The sequence below is a fragment of the Colius striatus genome, chromosome 1 (genome assembly GCF_028858725.1).
Source record: "Colius striatus isolate bColStr4 chromosome 1, bColStr4.1.hap1, whole genome shotgun sequence".
Taxonomy (NCBI): Eukaryota; Metazoa; Chordata; class Aves; order Coliiformes; family Coliidae; genus Colius; species Colius striatus.
Window position 1 is genome coordinate 175,786,221 of NC_084759.1, and position 14,421 is coordinate 175,800,641.

A 14,421-nucleotide genomic window follows, 5' to 3' on the forward strand; every position below is an offset into this window, starting at 1 on the left:
CCTGGCCCCAACCCCACCCGCACGGCTACGACAGCCCCTCCCCCGCCCAGCCCAGGCCCGCCCCGCCCCGGACGCGCCCCCTGCCACCGGCGTCGCACCGCACCGCGCCGCGCCGCACAGTACCGCACCGCCCTGCCCTTCAGCTCACCGCGGGCCCCCTTGCCTCCCCGCCTCAGGCCAGGCCTGTCCCCTGCACCACGTCCCCTTTAAGAGGCGGTGACAACCTCAGGCGGCGCGGGCGGTACCGGCACCGAGAAAGCGGAACCGGCCCTGCCATAGGCTGCGCGGAAGCCGCTCCGCCCCCTCCGGCGCGCCCCATGGCTGGCCCGAAGGAGGGGACCCCGCTCTCTTCCCCGCGCGCCTGGAGAAGGTGGTACCGTCCGTGGGCCCCTTTCGCCGTGGGGACGGGGACGTGAGGAGGAGGGTGGGTCGTGGCGCCCCCTGGCGGTCCCGCGAAGGCGGTTGGGGCGGGAGCGGTGTGGCGGCCGGGCCCAGCCCTTGCTCTGCTCCCTCCCGCGTGGCGATGTGGGGGGTTTGTTGCCTTCCCCCGTTTTTTACTTCCCTTCTTGCAGGCGTAGCGGTTTGTGGCGGGAGCAGGCGAAAGCAGGGCAGCCATGCTTCCTTCCTTCAGCTACGTGACTGGCCACACCGGCTTCTTTGGCACCATCAAAAACTCACCGAGTGACTTTGTGGTGACTGAAATCGAGGACCCCGAGCGCCTCCCTGGGGACACGCGGGCGGAGCCGCCTCATGGAGCCGGCGAAGCGCCGCTGGAGACGAGTAGCCGGTGCCTGCAGCCACGCAAAAGGCTGAGGACGGAGCCTCCTGGCCCGTGTGCCCCGGGCAGCTGTGGCGGGGGAGCGCCCAGGCCTTCGGAGCGTGACGCGAGCCGGGCAGGAGGAGACACGTGTGCGTCCCCTCACAAAAATCAGCGGGAGGGCGAACCCCAACTGATGCCTGGCCTCGAGGAAGCCGGGATACTGGATGCCTTACTAGGCAAACCCGTGAGCGAACTGCTCAGTCAATTTGCTCGCGATCTGAAGGACAGGTGGGACTTGGGAGATTGTGCCAGTGCTGGCGCTGAGGAGTTCTCGCTGGGACCTGTCCTGGACAAGAAAAAACGAGCTGATTTGCACAGTGCTGTCAGGCAGAAATTCCCCTTTCTGGTCACTGTTACAAAAGGCAATGAAATGATTGTAAAAGGAAACACTGATTACAGAGAGCTTTGTCAGTTAGTGACTGAAAAGGAGACAAGCGATTTCTTTAAATTTTTAGATGCAAAGCTAGAAAATTCTACATTTTCTTTTGAGCCTGATGGAAACAAAGAACACAGAAAAGTAGTTCATCACTTTATCAATAGAAAATTTGGGAAACTTCTAGAAACAAAGTCCTTTACTGTGGCAGATGTCAATGATCAGCCAAATATGTCAATAACGGTACGATTTCGAGAAAAAAGTTGGTCCAGAAAAAGGTCTGCTGGTGATTTGCAGGAAAAACAAGGTATTTATACAGGTAAATATTACATTTTTGTGAAAGTGTTGGGTGTTAAGAATGTTCTTTTAGTACAACTGAAATGGGGAATTGCTTTCTGTGATACATAGGCCTGGTTGACTCACTGTTTCTGCTGAAATAAGTGATCATTAATGCAGGGTAGTGGGATCACTGGAGAATGAGACGGGTGAATCGAGTGCAGTGATTCCACAGAAACTGTTTAGTGATAATGGTTACAGTTCTTTTGGTTATACTAACTAACACTAACTCTGTGTGCTGGCCTTCACTTGAAAGTAAGTGGGGGATTTTGGAGGATGCATCTAGGTGTTGGACAGCTTAATAAGGACACATTTGAGTTAATGACCTCGTTCCTTAGAACAATTGGTTTCTGAGATAGAGAATGTTTCTTACAATAGGTCAATACATGTTTGTGGACTCATATTGCGTTTTGCTAGGTACTGTTTTTAAAGACAGCAGGGATTTCTTGTTGTTCTGTCTATTGGATCTCAATTTTTTTCTTCCAATACTGAAAAAGTCACGTTTGGGGTTTTTTTTCAGTTTTCTGGGGTGAGAGGAACTCTTTCTTTGCAGTTTCTATGCTATTATATTATTCTGCTCCTGGGTGAAAAACTGGTTAGATGGCCAGGACCAGAGTTGTGTTCAATGGAGTTAAATCCAGTTGGTGGCCAGTTACCACCCCCAGGGCTCAGTTCTGGGGCCACTCCTGTTTAACATCTTTATTAATGATCTGGATGAGGGGATAGAGTGCACCCTTAGTAAGTTCGCAGATGACACCAAGCTGGGTGAAGTGTTGATCTGCTTGAGGGTAAGGAAACTTTACAGAGAGATCTCGATAGGCTGGATGGCTGGGCCAAGGCCAATGCCATGAGTTTCATTAGGCCAAGTGCCGGATCCTGCACTTGGGCCACAACAACCCCCAGCAGTGCTACAGGCTTGGAGATGAGTGGCTGGAAAGCTGCCAGGCAGAGAGGGACCTGGCAGTGTTGGTTGACAGCAGCTGAACAGGAGTCAGCAGTGTGCCCAGGTGGCCAAGAAGGCCAATGGCATCCTGGCCTGGATCAGGAACAGTGTTGTCAGCAGGAGCAGGGAGGTGATTCCCCTGTACTTAGCTTTGATGAGGTTGCACCTTTAATACTGTGTCCAGTTTTGGGGTCCTCTCTACAAGAAGGGCAATGAGGTGCTGGAGAGGATCCAGAGGCGGACTACCAAGCTAGTGAAGGATTTGGAGCCTGTCTCCTAGGAGGAACGGCTGAGGAATCTGGGGCTGTTTAGTCTGGAGAAAAGAAGGCTCAGGGGAGACCTTATGGCTCTCTACAACTACCTGAAAGGAAGTTCTAGCGTGGTGAGGGTTGGTGAATTCTCTCTAGTGACAAGCAACAGAACAAGAATAAATGGCCTCAAGTTGCGTCAGGGGAGGTTCAGGCTGGGTATGAGGAGGAATTTCTTTACTGAAAGGGTTGTCAGGCATTGGAATGGGCTGCCCAGGGGAGGTGGTGGAGGTGTTTGGGACAGGTGGATGTTGTACTTAGGGAAATGGTCTAGTGGTTGATCAGGCTAGGACAAAGGCTGCACTCAATGATCTTAAAGGTCTCTTCCAGCTGAAAGCATTCTATGATTCTAGAGTTCGAAGGGAAGAACCTCCCTGTCTGTCATGGCAGAGCATCTGTACGATTTAGAAGTGCAAATTTCTAATGATTCTGAGATGATTGTTTCAGCTTTCACCCTTCAGAAAGAAAATCTAGAAACACTAGAAGCAATCGGCTTCTTGGCTGCTGAGCTTGGTGTTCTTCCTTCAGACTTCAGTTACACTGGCATCAAAGATAAGAAGGCCATTACTTACCAGCCTATGGTTGTGAAAAAGGTCACTCCTGAAAGGTATTGATGATCTGGATGTATTAAGTTTAGTACATATTTGTGTATGTTAGTATCAATGTTCTTACTGATTTCTCTTCCCTTCTCCTGCATTAGAGCATGGTAGAAATGGCTTTGACATTTTTGTGCCTTTAGGGAACATATAGCTTAATGCTTAAGCCCTCCACTGTTGAAATTTAAAAGAAATTTTCATTCTCTCTGTATTTTTTCAAAATACAAATATACTGTCTCATCAGGGTCAGTATCTGTCCAATTTATGCTCAAGGGATTCACTTTACAATTTCTTAAATATCGTCCACTATCTGGAACCTACATACACTACGTGACGGAACAGATTTCTGTGTGCTATCAAAGTATTGTCTTGTGGCCCACAGGCAGCAACTTGGAAGCTTTACATAGCTACAGAACTAAATTATTACAAATATACTTTGGGCAGATACTGTCTTTGAGTGTTAGGTATCAACATCTACTATATTGTCCAGTTTGGAAACATGAGTAGATAGAGAAGATATCACCAAACCCGAGAGCAGAAAATAGGTTCTTTCCCTTCCTTATTTTTGTTACTTTTTGTAGCCAGTTTGGTAGGTAAAAAAAAAAAAAAAAAACCAAATTGCTGGAGTCAAAATCATAACTTGTATCTTCTTCAGCTTTAGCTTTCTGGTAGGTTATGGTCTTAGAATCAAAGTGTGCTTTACAAATAAAGGAAACTAGAATTTGTGCTGTTAGGATTTATTGCTAACAGAAATATATACCAGTAGTAAAATTCTGCAAACTGGGCTGTAAGGCCAGTTTTTCAAGAGGTAATTAACAAAACTTTGTATTAGCATTTGAAGGGTTAAGCAAATGCTTCCAAGCCACTTGCATAATGGGGAAAATAAATATTTTTAATACATAAATAATTTATAAAGTTATTAAAATATTGCTTAGAATGTAAGCTCTTTTGCTGAAAGTTTCATTTGATTCAAATAACTGTTACTTACACATAAGAACAAAGAGATTGAGTGGATACTTCACAGGGCAAATACTTGAATGACAGCTGTGTTTCCAATTACAAGCATGTGCAAGACTACCCAGAGAAGCAGTGCAGTGAGTTTGTTTTTGTTAAGGCTGTCCAAGAAAGACCAATTGTGTCTAGGAGTCTGCTAAAGCACGTTACTTTTTCTGTTTCTTCTTTTTTTAATGAAAAGCAGATGTTTAGGATTGAAGAATAAATTACTTGTTTTTCAATTAAAAAAAATCAAATTCAGTCCAGTTTCCTTGAGAAAGTTCAGTGAATTTCTTCATTCCATGATCTGTTGAGCTACAGATTATAAGCACAAATGGTAGCAAACATTTTAAAAGCCTTTCTGAGCTATAACTGCTTTTTAAGACTTCCATCTCAGCATTTGGTTTGATTTTCTCATAATAATGGTTTTAATTCTCTTTTTGTTTTTTATAAGTATTTTTAATTCTGGTGCAAAGATGAAGAAGACATTTATTAAAAGTTGGATAGCTTTAATAGGGGATGGTTACTAATTTCTCCCAATTATTTATGCAGGTTGAAAACAATTGGACCCAAAATGGAAAAAAAGGGCATGAGACTACACAACATTCGTTCAGCATGCCAGCACCTTAGACTTGGTCAGCTGAAGGGCAATCACTTTGATGTAGTTGTGAGAGATCTCAGACACCACAGCCATGACTCTTCTGCAGATTTGAAAGAGAGAATATCTGAAGCAATGGAAAATGTTGAGGTAAAAATGCCTTATGGTTGGCAATAGGGAATGAATAGAGTTTTAATTCTGTACTGTATAAAAAAAAGGCACTACTTCCCAGTTTTGATGCTTTTTGTTATTTTATGTGTTTTCCCGCATTACTTAAGGAATTGGGAGTAAAGCTGCCTTCCAAGGAGAGACCATGAGTGAGTTCATCCTGTGCTACAAGCTGCAGACCCCAGAGTGGTGCAGCAGGACAGATGGGAAATTGAGTAGCAAATGAGTGCGGATATATGAGCTATTGCTGCACAGACCTAGGGCTGACTAAAATCATGTGTTTTGCTGTGGCAGTTGACAGGGTGAAAGAATATAGTTACACGTGTCGGCTAGTTGACCTTTTTAATCATGTGAGGAACATGGATGGTCAACTTGGGTGAAAAACTTTCATGGCATAGATAATGTGAAATGTCTGTAGCACAGAAAGATCCCTTGAAATTCAGTGGATTTTGATTGCTGTTGTCCTTAGTCTCTGAAAAAAAACCCATCATCAGACATTTTTAAACCACTGGGAAAAGTAAATGCAAATCATGGAAAGGAAAAGCTTTAGGTGTTTTGTACAGCAGTAATTTTCTTACTCTATCTTTCTAAGTAATAACCATAATACAAATTACCTTAAGAAGATTAATCCAGGAATAAAGACTATAATGAAAACAACCAAGTGTGCAAGAGCCTGGACATGTTCCTATGCAACCTGATGTAGGTGGACCTGCTTCTGCAGGGGGGTTGGACTAGATGATCTCTAAAGGTCCCTTCCAACCCCTACCATTCTGTGATTCTATGATTTTGGAAATTTTTGTTTTGCTGTTTGGAAAGTAAACACAAATCCCTATGATTGTGTGTCTCACTGTATTAGATTTAGCTTCCTGCTCAGCTGATAAATGGCAAAAGCAACATGTGTGTTAATCCAAAGTATGGGGTTTCGTCTTCCACAAAAACAAAATTGCCCATGAGACCCATGGATATCCAAAGCAAGGTCATATAATTTCAACTGAACAACCATTTCCAAAGCAAACTCACATTTTTTGCTTACCTACTCCATGCATACCTGTTGTTTTCTAAAAAAGTTGTTCTCATTGTGTCACGTGGTTGTGATTTTACTGCCCACATGTGACCTAGAGCTCCTCAGTTAGTGAAGTGCTTGCTCTTGGTCTTTCCTATTGTAATAACAATACAGAAGATCTCATATGAAAAAAGGTTAGTATTTTTGAAGAAAAAATGTTCAACAGTGGTTACTTTTCATTACCTGTCCTATGCTGCATCTGTCTGAGTAGAGATTTCATGATTTGGAGCATATACAAAGTTTGATTACTTTGAATCAAGCTGTAGTTGTATTTATATTCATTCACTATATAGAAATAACTTTGTCTTCACTTAGGTTAAAAAGTAGATAAATGAAACAATAGAACTCAACTTATTTTTAGACATTTTTGAATTAGGTAAATATTAGCTAAAATATTGTAGTGAATCATGAGTTAACAACTTTTTAATATATATTACTTGTGATTAAAAAGCCAGATTGTATTTTGGATGTGAATATAGAAGTATCTGTTGTATGCTTAGTCTTAACAGTTGTACCTGGTACTTTTGAGTTTTTAACTTATTTATTCTTTATCATTCTAGACAAAAGGGTTTGTAAATTACTATGGACCTCAGCGATTTGGACAAGGACAAAATGTTCAGACAGATCAAATAGGATTGGCTCTACTGAATGAAAAAATGGTACTTTCGTTTTGTAATTGAAGTAGTTACTGTCAAGTTAATTTCACATTACTGTTGCAATGTCTAGCACTGGAGTTGACATTCCCAGTGAACAATTTCTTTTGGGAGATAAACCCATATGTGTGCTGGAAGTAATTGCCAGATTAGTTTTGACAACAACCTAAGCATGAAGATCTTCATACAGAAACTAAAAAAAGGTCTTTTTTTTTTAAATGGCAAGTTTTGTTTTAAATAGTTCCGGAAGTGATTTTCCTGTCTATGGTTGGTATTTGAGTGTGAGTGTGATTGTATGTGAGTGTAATTGTCTCATGGCAGGAAAGTGGCTGCATTCCACACAAGGTTTGAACTCTAAAATGAAGCAATCTTTATGCAATGTTTATTCATGGTCCTTATTGCCTCTGGATTTGTAGCTTCTTTATTCTGCTGGGGGTCTATATATGTCTTTAAAACATCACAAGATATTACGTAGGATCAAATATCACAGTAATTTATCTGCTGTATTGCTGCTTTTCATTATTCTTTGGCTACTTTCCCAAACTCTTAGTTCTGAGCGATTGCTCCCATGTAAGCAGAGCTTATTTCTTAAGTAATAATTTGTAAGATAAGTGTCATATCCTTTTCAGTGTCTATGGCATTCTACTTGGCACAGATCTAGAACAGTCATACACTACAAAGTCAAATGAGTACTCAAGTATTCTTTTCTTCTAATCTTGTTTTGAGTCTGAGAACAGTCAGGAAAACTTACACTCCAGATTTAAGAAGAATCAAGATTTGAGGGCAAACCATAAAGGTTACTATTGATATATTTGATGTTTTCAGTTCTGCAGTGTGAGCAGTTGGTACCAGTTGCCAGTCCCTGAAGAGTAATGATTTAATTCTCTAATCTTACGGCAGATACCTTTTAATTTAAAATGTGTAGGAATTACTATTTGTATTAAAAATGTGCCAGTATGTGCTTGTGTAGGCCCAGTACAGAGAAGGACAAGAACCAATGTCACATGTTGTTGTAAGTACTAGCTAATTGTGTGCCTCCACTGGTGTTGCAAGTAGTAGAGGTTAGTGTAGTTTTTTTCCTGTCACAGTATCATCTAACCTAATGCAGAGCAGTCAAAAAAAAAAGAGAAAATTGTCGTCACTTGTCCCTCTGTGGGAAACTGTGGAAAGTGTGAAGTCTGAATTTTACATGAAATATGCAGGAAGAAAAGAAAGAGCTTTCCTGTTCAGGATAGAATGATGGCATTACAAAGTGGAGGAGTTCTACCTGGATGCTCAGGAAGTGTGGACTGATTAAACATAGAGCTTTGAAATCTGTCTTTGGTTTTACTAAAACCTTTCTGTAATCTTAGAAGGATCACAACCACATTAGTTTGCTGTTCAATGACATGCTCTGTGAAAGGGAGAATTTGACTTTGACCTTAAAGAACTGATATAATTTTGAGATCTTGCAGAATATATTAACACAGAATTGGATGCATGAATATCTGTTGCCAAATAATTATATTTAAGTGCAAAAAATTATTTAATATTGTTCTTTAAAGGTGACGGCTGTGAAATTATTCTTCACGCCTGAAGATACTGATGACCCTGTAAACAATGCAAAAAGATACTTTCTTCAAACTGGTATGTCCAGTTAAATTGTCTATACATTTATTCAGGGTGTGGAGCCAGGCTCTTCTCAGTGATGTCCAATGGTAGGGCAATGGGTCAATGGGTACAAGCTGGAACATAAGAGATTCCAAAGGAATATAAGGAAAAACTTCTTCACTGTGAGGGTGGTGGAGCACTGGAACAAGAGACATTCAAAACCCACCTAGACAAGTTCCTGTGTGACCTACTCTAGGTGGTCCTGCTCTGGCAGGGAGGTTGGACTAGATGGTCTTTCAAGGTGCCTTCTAGCCCTTGAGATTCTGTGATTGTGAGGGAGTAAGGTATTGCTGCACAGAGAGATACTTTTGATTATGCAGATATCTTTCATTTCACAAAAAAAGATGAATCGTTCTATGCTGTACCTTGCTGTAAGATGCATGGAAAGACATTGAAGTGGACCCTGATAACAGCTACTTGCCTTTTCCTAAAAGCAAAAGGTAAAAGGCTCCACAAAAGGCTTTCTCAAGTAATCACTTGTAATGAGAAAAATATGTAAACCAGACAATTTTAAATATACAATGTTATGTAAAATGTAATACAAATCTGATTAAATGTGTTTTCATCATGGTTGCAGCTGAGACTTCTCAGTGGCCCATGCAACTTGAACCTTTGTTTTAATGACATGGGTTTTTTTTTTCTCAACCTCAATGAAATACACATTCTCAATGATGTGAAGTAGAGATTTAATGTTCTTTTATAGCTTGGCTTTTGCTTTCAAGTTACCTGATCTAAAAACAAACTTTGGAGTGATGAAGTAATTTTCTAAAAAAAAAAAAAATAAGGTAATGTGAACTAGACTGAATAACTGAATGACAGTTTAGTTTGTACTGTATGAAATAGAAGATAATTCATGGGACTGTGGTGATAGGCATATAAGATGAAAGGTGACATGACACATTGAAGAAAAGGGAACAAGAACCCAAAAGTCAGCATAAAGAGAGTAGACTGACACCATTTTTTCCTACTTGATTATTTCATCCTTTAAGTGTGTTTTTTCCTGACAGGTAATATTTGAAAAATCAGGAATCACTTACATGGTTATTTTTGTTTATATCAGAAGATGCAAAAGGCGCACTTGTGATGCTGCCAGAATTTAAAGTGAGAGAGAAGATGTTGCTCCGAGCTTTAAATCGCTATGGTGTGAATCATGAAGGCTGTACCAAAGGATGGCTCCATATTCCTCACGCCATGCGCATCTTCTATGTCCATGCTTACTGCAGCAAAATTTGGAACGAGGCAGCATCATATAGACTGAAGACTTATGGTTCGAAAGTTGTTGAGGGTGATCTTGTCTTCTCAGAGGAAAATGATGAAAGCATCTCTCAGAATGACAAGGTAGGTCTTCACAAAATAGTTACTGTAAAAAAAAAACCCTTAATGCACTTCTATATGTACTCAGACATACTCTAATGCTTTTCTTTTGGCTTGTTCATTAACATATTTAATATTGGTGACAAAGGTGAAAAAAGAGATGTCTCTTTTTTTGATTTACCATAAATAAGCATATAAGCCGGATGTATATTAGCTATTTGTACTGACTGTTCAGTTTGTTCAAGTGAGAAGGAGAAACTGAATGCTAGAGCTTCTGTGTGTGGAACTTGACCTGCATAGTATATAATGGTTTTTTTAGGATCTGACAGGGTGAAACCTTCAGAGTGGACTCTGGATTTCCCTGTATTATTAGTCAGTGCCAATCTGAGTCTTGCTCTCCAGAGACTTTCCTGTTATATATATTAATGAACATAAATAAGCCCATGGTGAAAGGCAGTGCCAGAGTGAACTGGTAATCTTGTTGCAGCAACATGCTCACAGCATGTTTGACACAGTTTCACTTGGGCAATTATAACAGATTGACTGTGGGTCTATACTGGTGGCAGCTGTTCAAAAAATACAGGAGTTTTCTGGGGAAAGTAGTAAAGGGCAAGGGAGTGCTTCTGCTTGCTCACAGCATGGCATAGATACCATGTGTGGGGATATGGCTGAGCCAATGAGCAAAAGCTGGCAGTGGAGTGTCTGATCCCAGACCCTGGCATGCTGAAGTCCATTCTGAAGCCATCTCTTCTTTCAGGAATAGCATTTCCTTATTGTGGATGCAGTTGGGTCTCTTCTCCCAAGTAGTAAGTGATAGGACAAGAGGAAACAGCCCCAAGTTGCACCAGGGGACTTTTAGATTGGGTATTAGGAAGAATTTCTTCACTCAAAGGTTTGTCAAGCATTGGAACGGCCTGCCCAGGGAAGTGATTGAGTCACTATCCCTGGAGATATGTGGCACTTAGGGATGTAGTTTAATGGTGGACTTGGCAGCATTATTTTTACAGTTGGACTCGATGATCTTAAGGATCTTTTCCAACCTAAATGAGTCTATGGTTCTGTCTTTCTCCTAATCATCAGATAAAGTTTAGAACTTAGCAGTATTTTACTGGATAATAAACAGGTGCGTATATATGCAGAATGTATCTCATTTCTTTAGGGTGAATGAATTTGAATGCACTTGAATAACCTGGAGTTACTTGAGTAACCTCCAGTCCCTGTGTAGAGTGGCTTGTGAGATCATGGGAAAATCGGAGATTTTCCTTCAACGACATTTTTGACAGTGATCAAATAGATCAAAACAAATATATGAAATGAAATGAAATGCAGAGGTATCAAACTCAGTATTGAGTTATTGAGTTTACTGTAGATATATTCCTATATAAGAGAAACCATTTTTCTAGGTATTTTTGCTTTTACTGTTTGTGGCACAATATTGTATTACCATAGTTAACTTCAAAGTCAAAGGAGATGAGTTTGGAGTGATAGTTTGCTAATTGGTGGTCACTATCATCAGTAGATATTTAATGCGATACTACTTATGAGTAACATTATATTACATCTCTACTGTTTTTCATACCTGAAATAGATTATTGTGCTTGTAGTAGCCAAATAACCACAGAATCCTTTACAAGTTTGGGAGTACAGTGTATAAATCCTAAAATGTATGTTTTATTTTTAGAAGTTTTTTGTTATGTTTAATTTTGTTTTTCTTGACTTCTTAAATACCTTGTCAGGTTCATGTAGTCACTGCTCCAGAGGAGTCAGCTAACAAATACTCCATAAATCAAGTAAGTCTGTATGAAAGCAAATAAATTGTTGATCTCTTTATTTGATTAAAATGTTTTGGTTTAAAAATAATGTGATTAAGTTAATGAGTGCAGTCTTCTTCCACACCAGAATGCACAGGAAAGAAAACACATGTGAACTAATCTCCAGTCTCATAACAAACAGGAGGAAAGAATATTTACTTTGTAATGGGAACTCATACAGTGTCACTTGCAGTATGGCAATAATTGAAGATGAGTATAAATGCTTTGGGATTTTTTTAGTCTACTGGAAAAAAAAACCCCATTCAAGAGCAGTGACTTTGCAATTTTGGAAAGTTCAAAGTGTGTAGTTGTGGAGTCTTACATAGGCAACTTAACGCCTTTATTGATGCACATTCCCAACAAGCAAAGAAACTCATGTTAGTGTATTTCTAGTTTGTTTTAGGAATCCTGATACACTGATTCTTTTTCTTGCTTTAATTATACCCAAGATACCTTGCACAGCTTTATTTCACAAGAGGAACTGCTGGTTTACTATTTCAGGCACTTTTAGACAAATTTAATATTGAAATCACATTTATTTAAAGGGGAATTGGTGAGCTGTATTTCAAATGTTTCTTGTTTTTTTCTTTGAAGGTCGTTCTTCCCATGGTGGGACACAGTATCAAGTATCCCAGTAATAAAGTTGGGCAATGGTACCATGAAAGGCTTTCTAAGGATGAGCTGCAGGTGTGCAAATTCAGGGTGTCTCCATTACAACTGAATATACCTGGATGCTACCGACCCATTTTGAAAAATGTTCAGAATCTGACATATTTTTTGGAAGGTAGTGAAAAAGGAATCAAAATTGAAGACAACCATCTGAAAGAATCAAAAATCTCTCTTCATATATCATTTGACCTTGATCCATCGTGTTATGCAACAGTCTGTCTGAGAGAAATAATGAAATGTGACTTTTAAGATTCCGGTTAATGACAGATCACAGGAATGCTATACAATGGTGATATTTTATAGTTAATGCCAAGAAAATAAAGGAGATCAACAGGTTCCTGTTCCAGGAACAGGAAAAAATTATAGATTGAGACTCATACTGGTTAGGAAAAAACTCACCAAAATCTTTTGGAATGGCCCAAAAACATTGCAAACCCTAAATGCAAACCCTTGTATGCATTGGATTAAAACTATGTGTTATGCCAAGCAAGCCTCACAGAAGTGAAAGAAGCCATGGACTGCAAGGGTGTCATATTTACATAGGCATCTGGCTTGCAAAGTTAAATGCTGAAAAGTGTTTGCAGCAAACAAATGTCTTTTATTTTGTAATAATTTTTTTTTTGAATGTTTTATACTCCATGCTGTTCAAGGAGTGACGTTACAAGGTCAGCCTCACCTCCAGCCCTGGAAAGGTGATGGAATGGCTCATCCTGAATGTCATCTCAGTACACATGCAATGGAAAAGATGGTTATCAGGAGGACTCAACATGGGTTTACCAAGACAATATCCTGCTTGACCAACCTGATGGCCATCTATGAGGGTGTAACTGGCTGGCTAGGTGAGGGGAGAACAGTGGATGTCATCTACCTTGACTTCAGCAAGGCTTTTGACACCATCTCCCATAACCTCCTCATAGAAACCTCCTCTACTCTGCCCTGGTGAGGCCTTATCTGAAGTCCTGTGTCTAGTTCTGGGCTCCTCAGATCAAGAGGGGCAGAGAATTTCTGGAGAGAGTCCAACACAGGACCGCCAATATGATCAGGAGAGTGGAGCATCTTTCTTAAGAGGAAAGGCTGTGGGAACTGGGGCTGTTCAGCATAGAGAGAGCAGACTGAGAGGGGACCTTATTAATTGGTGCCTATTCAAGTAAGCTCATCAATATGAGATGAGTAATTAACATAGCTGCAAAACCATTTATAATAATACCAAAACCTTGTTTTATTGTTTACAGGATACAGACTGTATTCCTGTTACTGTCAAGCCTTATGATAGCAAAAAAAAAGTTAATGAAACCATCCCTGGGAAAAAAGCTTTATATTTTTTTTTCTTAATTAAAAACAAGCAATAGACTGTGGTAGAATGAGTAGATTTGTGGAAAGGGAGAGAGCAGAAAATGTCATTTAGCTTGACATTAGCAAAGTGTTTGAGTAGTCTGGAGACCAAGTTAGGACATTGTTGTGGTTTAGGGCCATTTAGGAACAAAAGACAGCCATAAGTACCAAGGGCTGCTGTAAGTACAGAGGGGGCTCAATTGCCACTTGTGGTCCAGGCACAACAGACAAGACTACTCAACTTGGGGAGGGAAACAAACATTAATTTAATCCACCACCAACGAGAAACATAAAAACCAGAAAACACAGAGTGGCACAAGGGTGAAGAGCACAAGCAGCTCTTTCAGACCACCTTCCCCCCCACCCTTCCCCTCTTCCTGGCCTCAGAGCCCAGATCCCAGTGTCTTTATCTCCTCTCACTCTGAGCAGCTCAGGGGCTCAGGGAATGGGGATTTCAGTCAGTGTTTTCCCAATGGCTCCTGCTGTTTGTCTCTCCTCAAGGCAAATGGGCTCCTTGCAGGTCCTCTGTGTTCCAGCATAGGGTACCTCACACACCCCACAGCCCTGCATGGGCCACTCTAACATCTATTCATTCCAAGGACTGCAACTCCTTTCCACCTTGTGTGTGTACCTCTGGGGCCTACAGGCTCTGCAGCACGGCCTGCACCATGCTGCCTCCTTACACAGTCTCCTGCCTGTCCAGGTGCACTCACCTGGAGCTGCTGGAGCCGCTCGAGCTGCTCAGTCTTGCCATGGCCCTCCATGGGTTGCAGGGACACAGCTCACCACGGGTT

At 41.0% G+C, this 14,421-nt stretch overlaps 2 protein-coding genes across 3 annotated transcripts in view; one reads left to right on the forward strand and one right to left on the reverse strand.

Annotated features, from left to right (window-relative positions):
- IRAK4 (interleukin 1 receptor associated kinase 4) overlaps positions 1-239 on the reverse strand; it is a 19,912-nt gene extending 19,673 nt beyond the window's left edge. The window contains exon 1 of the mRNA XM_062017093.1: positions 149-239. The gene's annotated coding sequence lies outside the window, so the exon portion shown is untranslated. The remainder of the gene's footprint in view (positions 1-148) is intronic.
- PUS7L (pseudouridine synthase 7 like) lies at positions 164-13,992 on the forward strand. 2 transcript variants are annotated; one of them, XM_062017067.1, is made up of 9 exons: positions 164-370; positions 573-1,512; positions 3,228-3,387; positions 4,922-5,117; positions 6,759-6,857; positions 8,396-8,477; positions 9,562-9,839; positions 11,552-11,605; positions 12,221-13,992. In XM_062017067.1, exons 2-9 carry the CDS (start codon positions 615-617, stop codon positions 12,542-12,544), a joined length of 2,091 nt encoding a protein of 696 aa, XP_061873051.1. In that variant the 5' UTR covers positions 164-370; positions 573-614; the 3' UTR covers positions 12,545-13,992. The 2 variants fall into 2 exon arrangements, with proteins under 2 accessions (XP_061873051.1, XP_010199456.2); XM_010201154.2 differs by lacking the exon at positions 164-370 and having other exon boundaries at positions 503-1,512.
- Positions 13,993-14,421: the final 429 nt, after the last annotated feature.

Coding starts and splice junctions, on each gene's coding strand:
- PUS7L (XM_062017067.1), top strand. CDS start 615: ATGCTTCCTTCCTTCAGCTACGTGACTGGCCACACCGGCTTCTTTGGC. Junction 1,513..3,227: donor AAAACAAGGTATTTATACAG/GTAAATATTACA, acceptor TGATTGTTTCAG/CTTTCACCCTTCAGAAAGAA. Junction 9,840..11,551: donor GCATCTCTCAGAATGACAAG/GTAGGTCTTCAC, acceptor ATACCTTGTCAG/GTTCATGTAGTCACTGCTCC.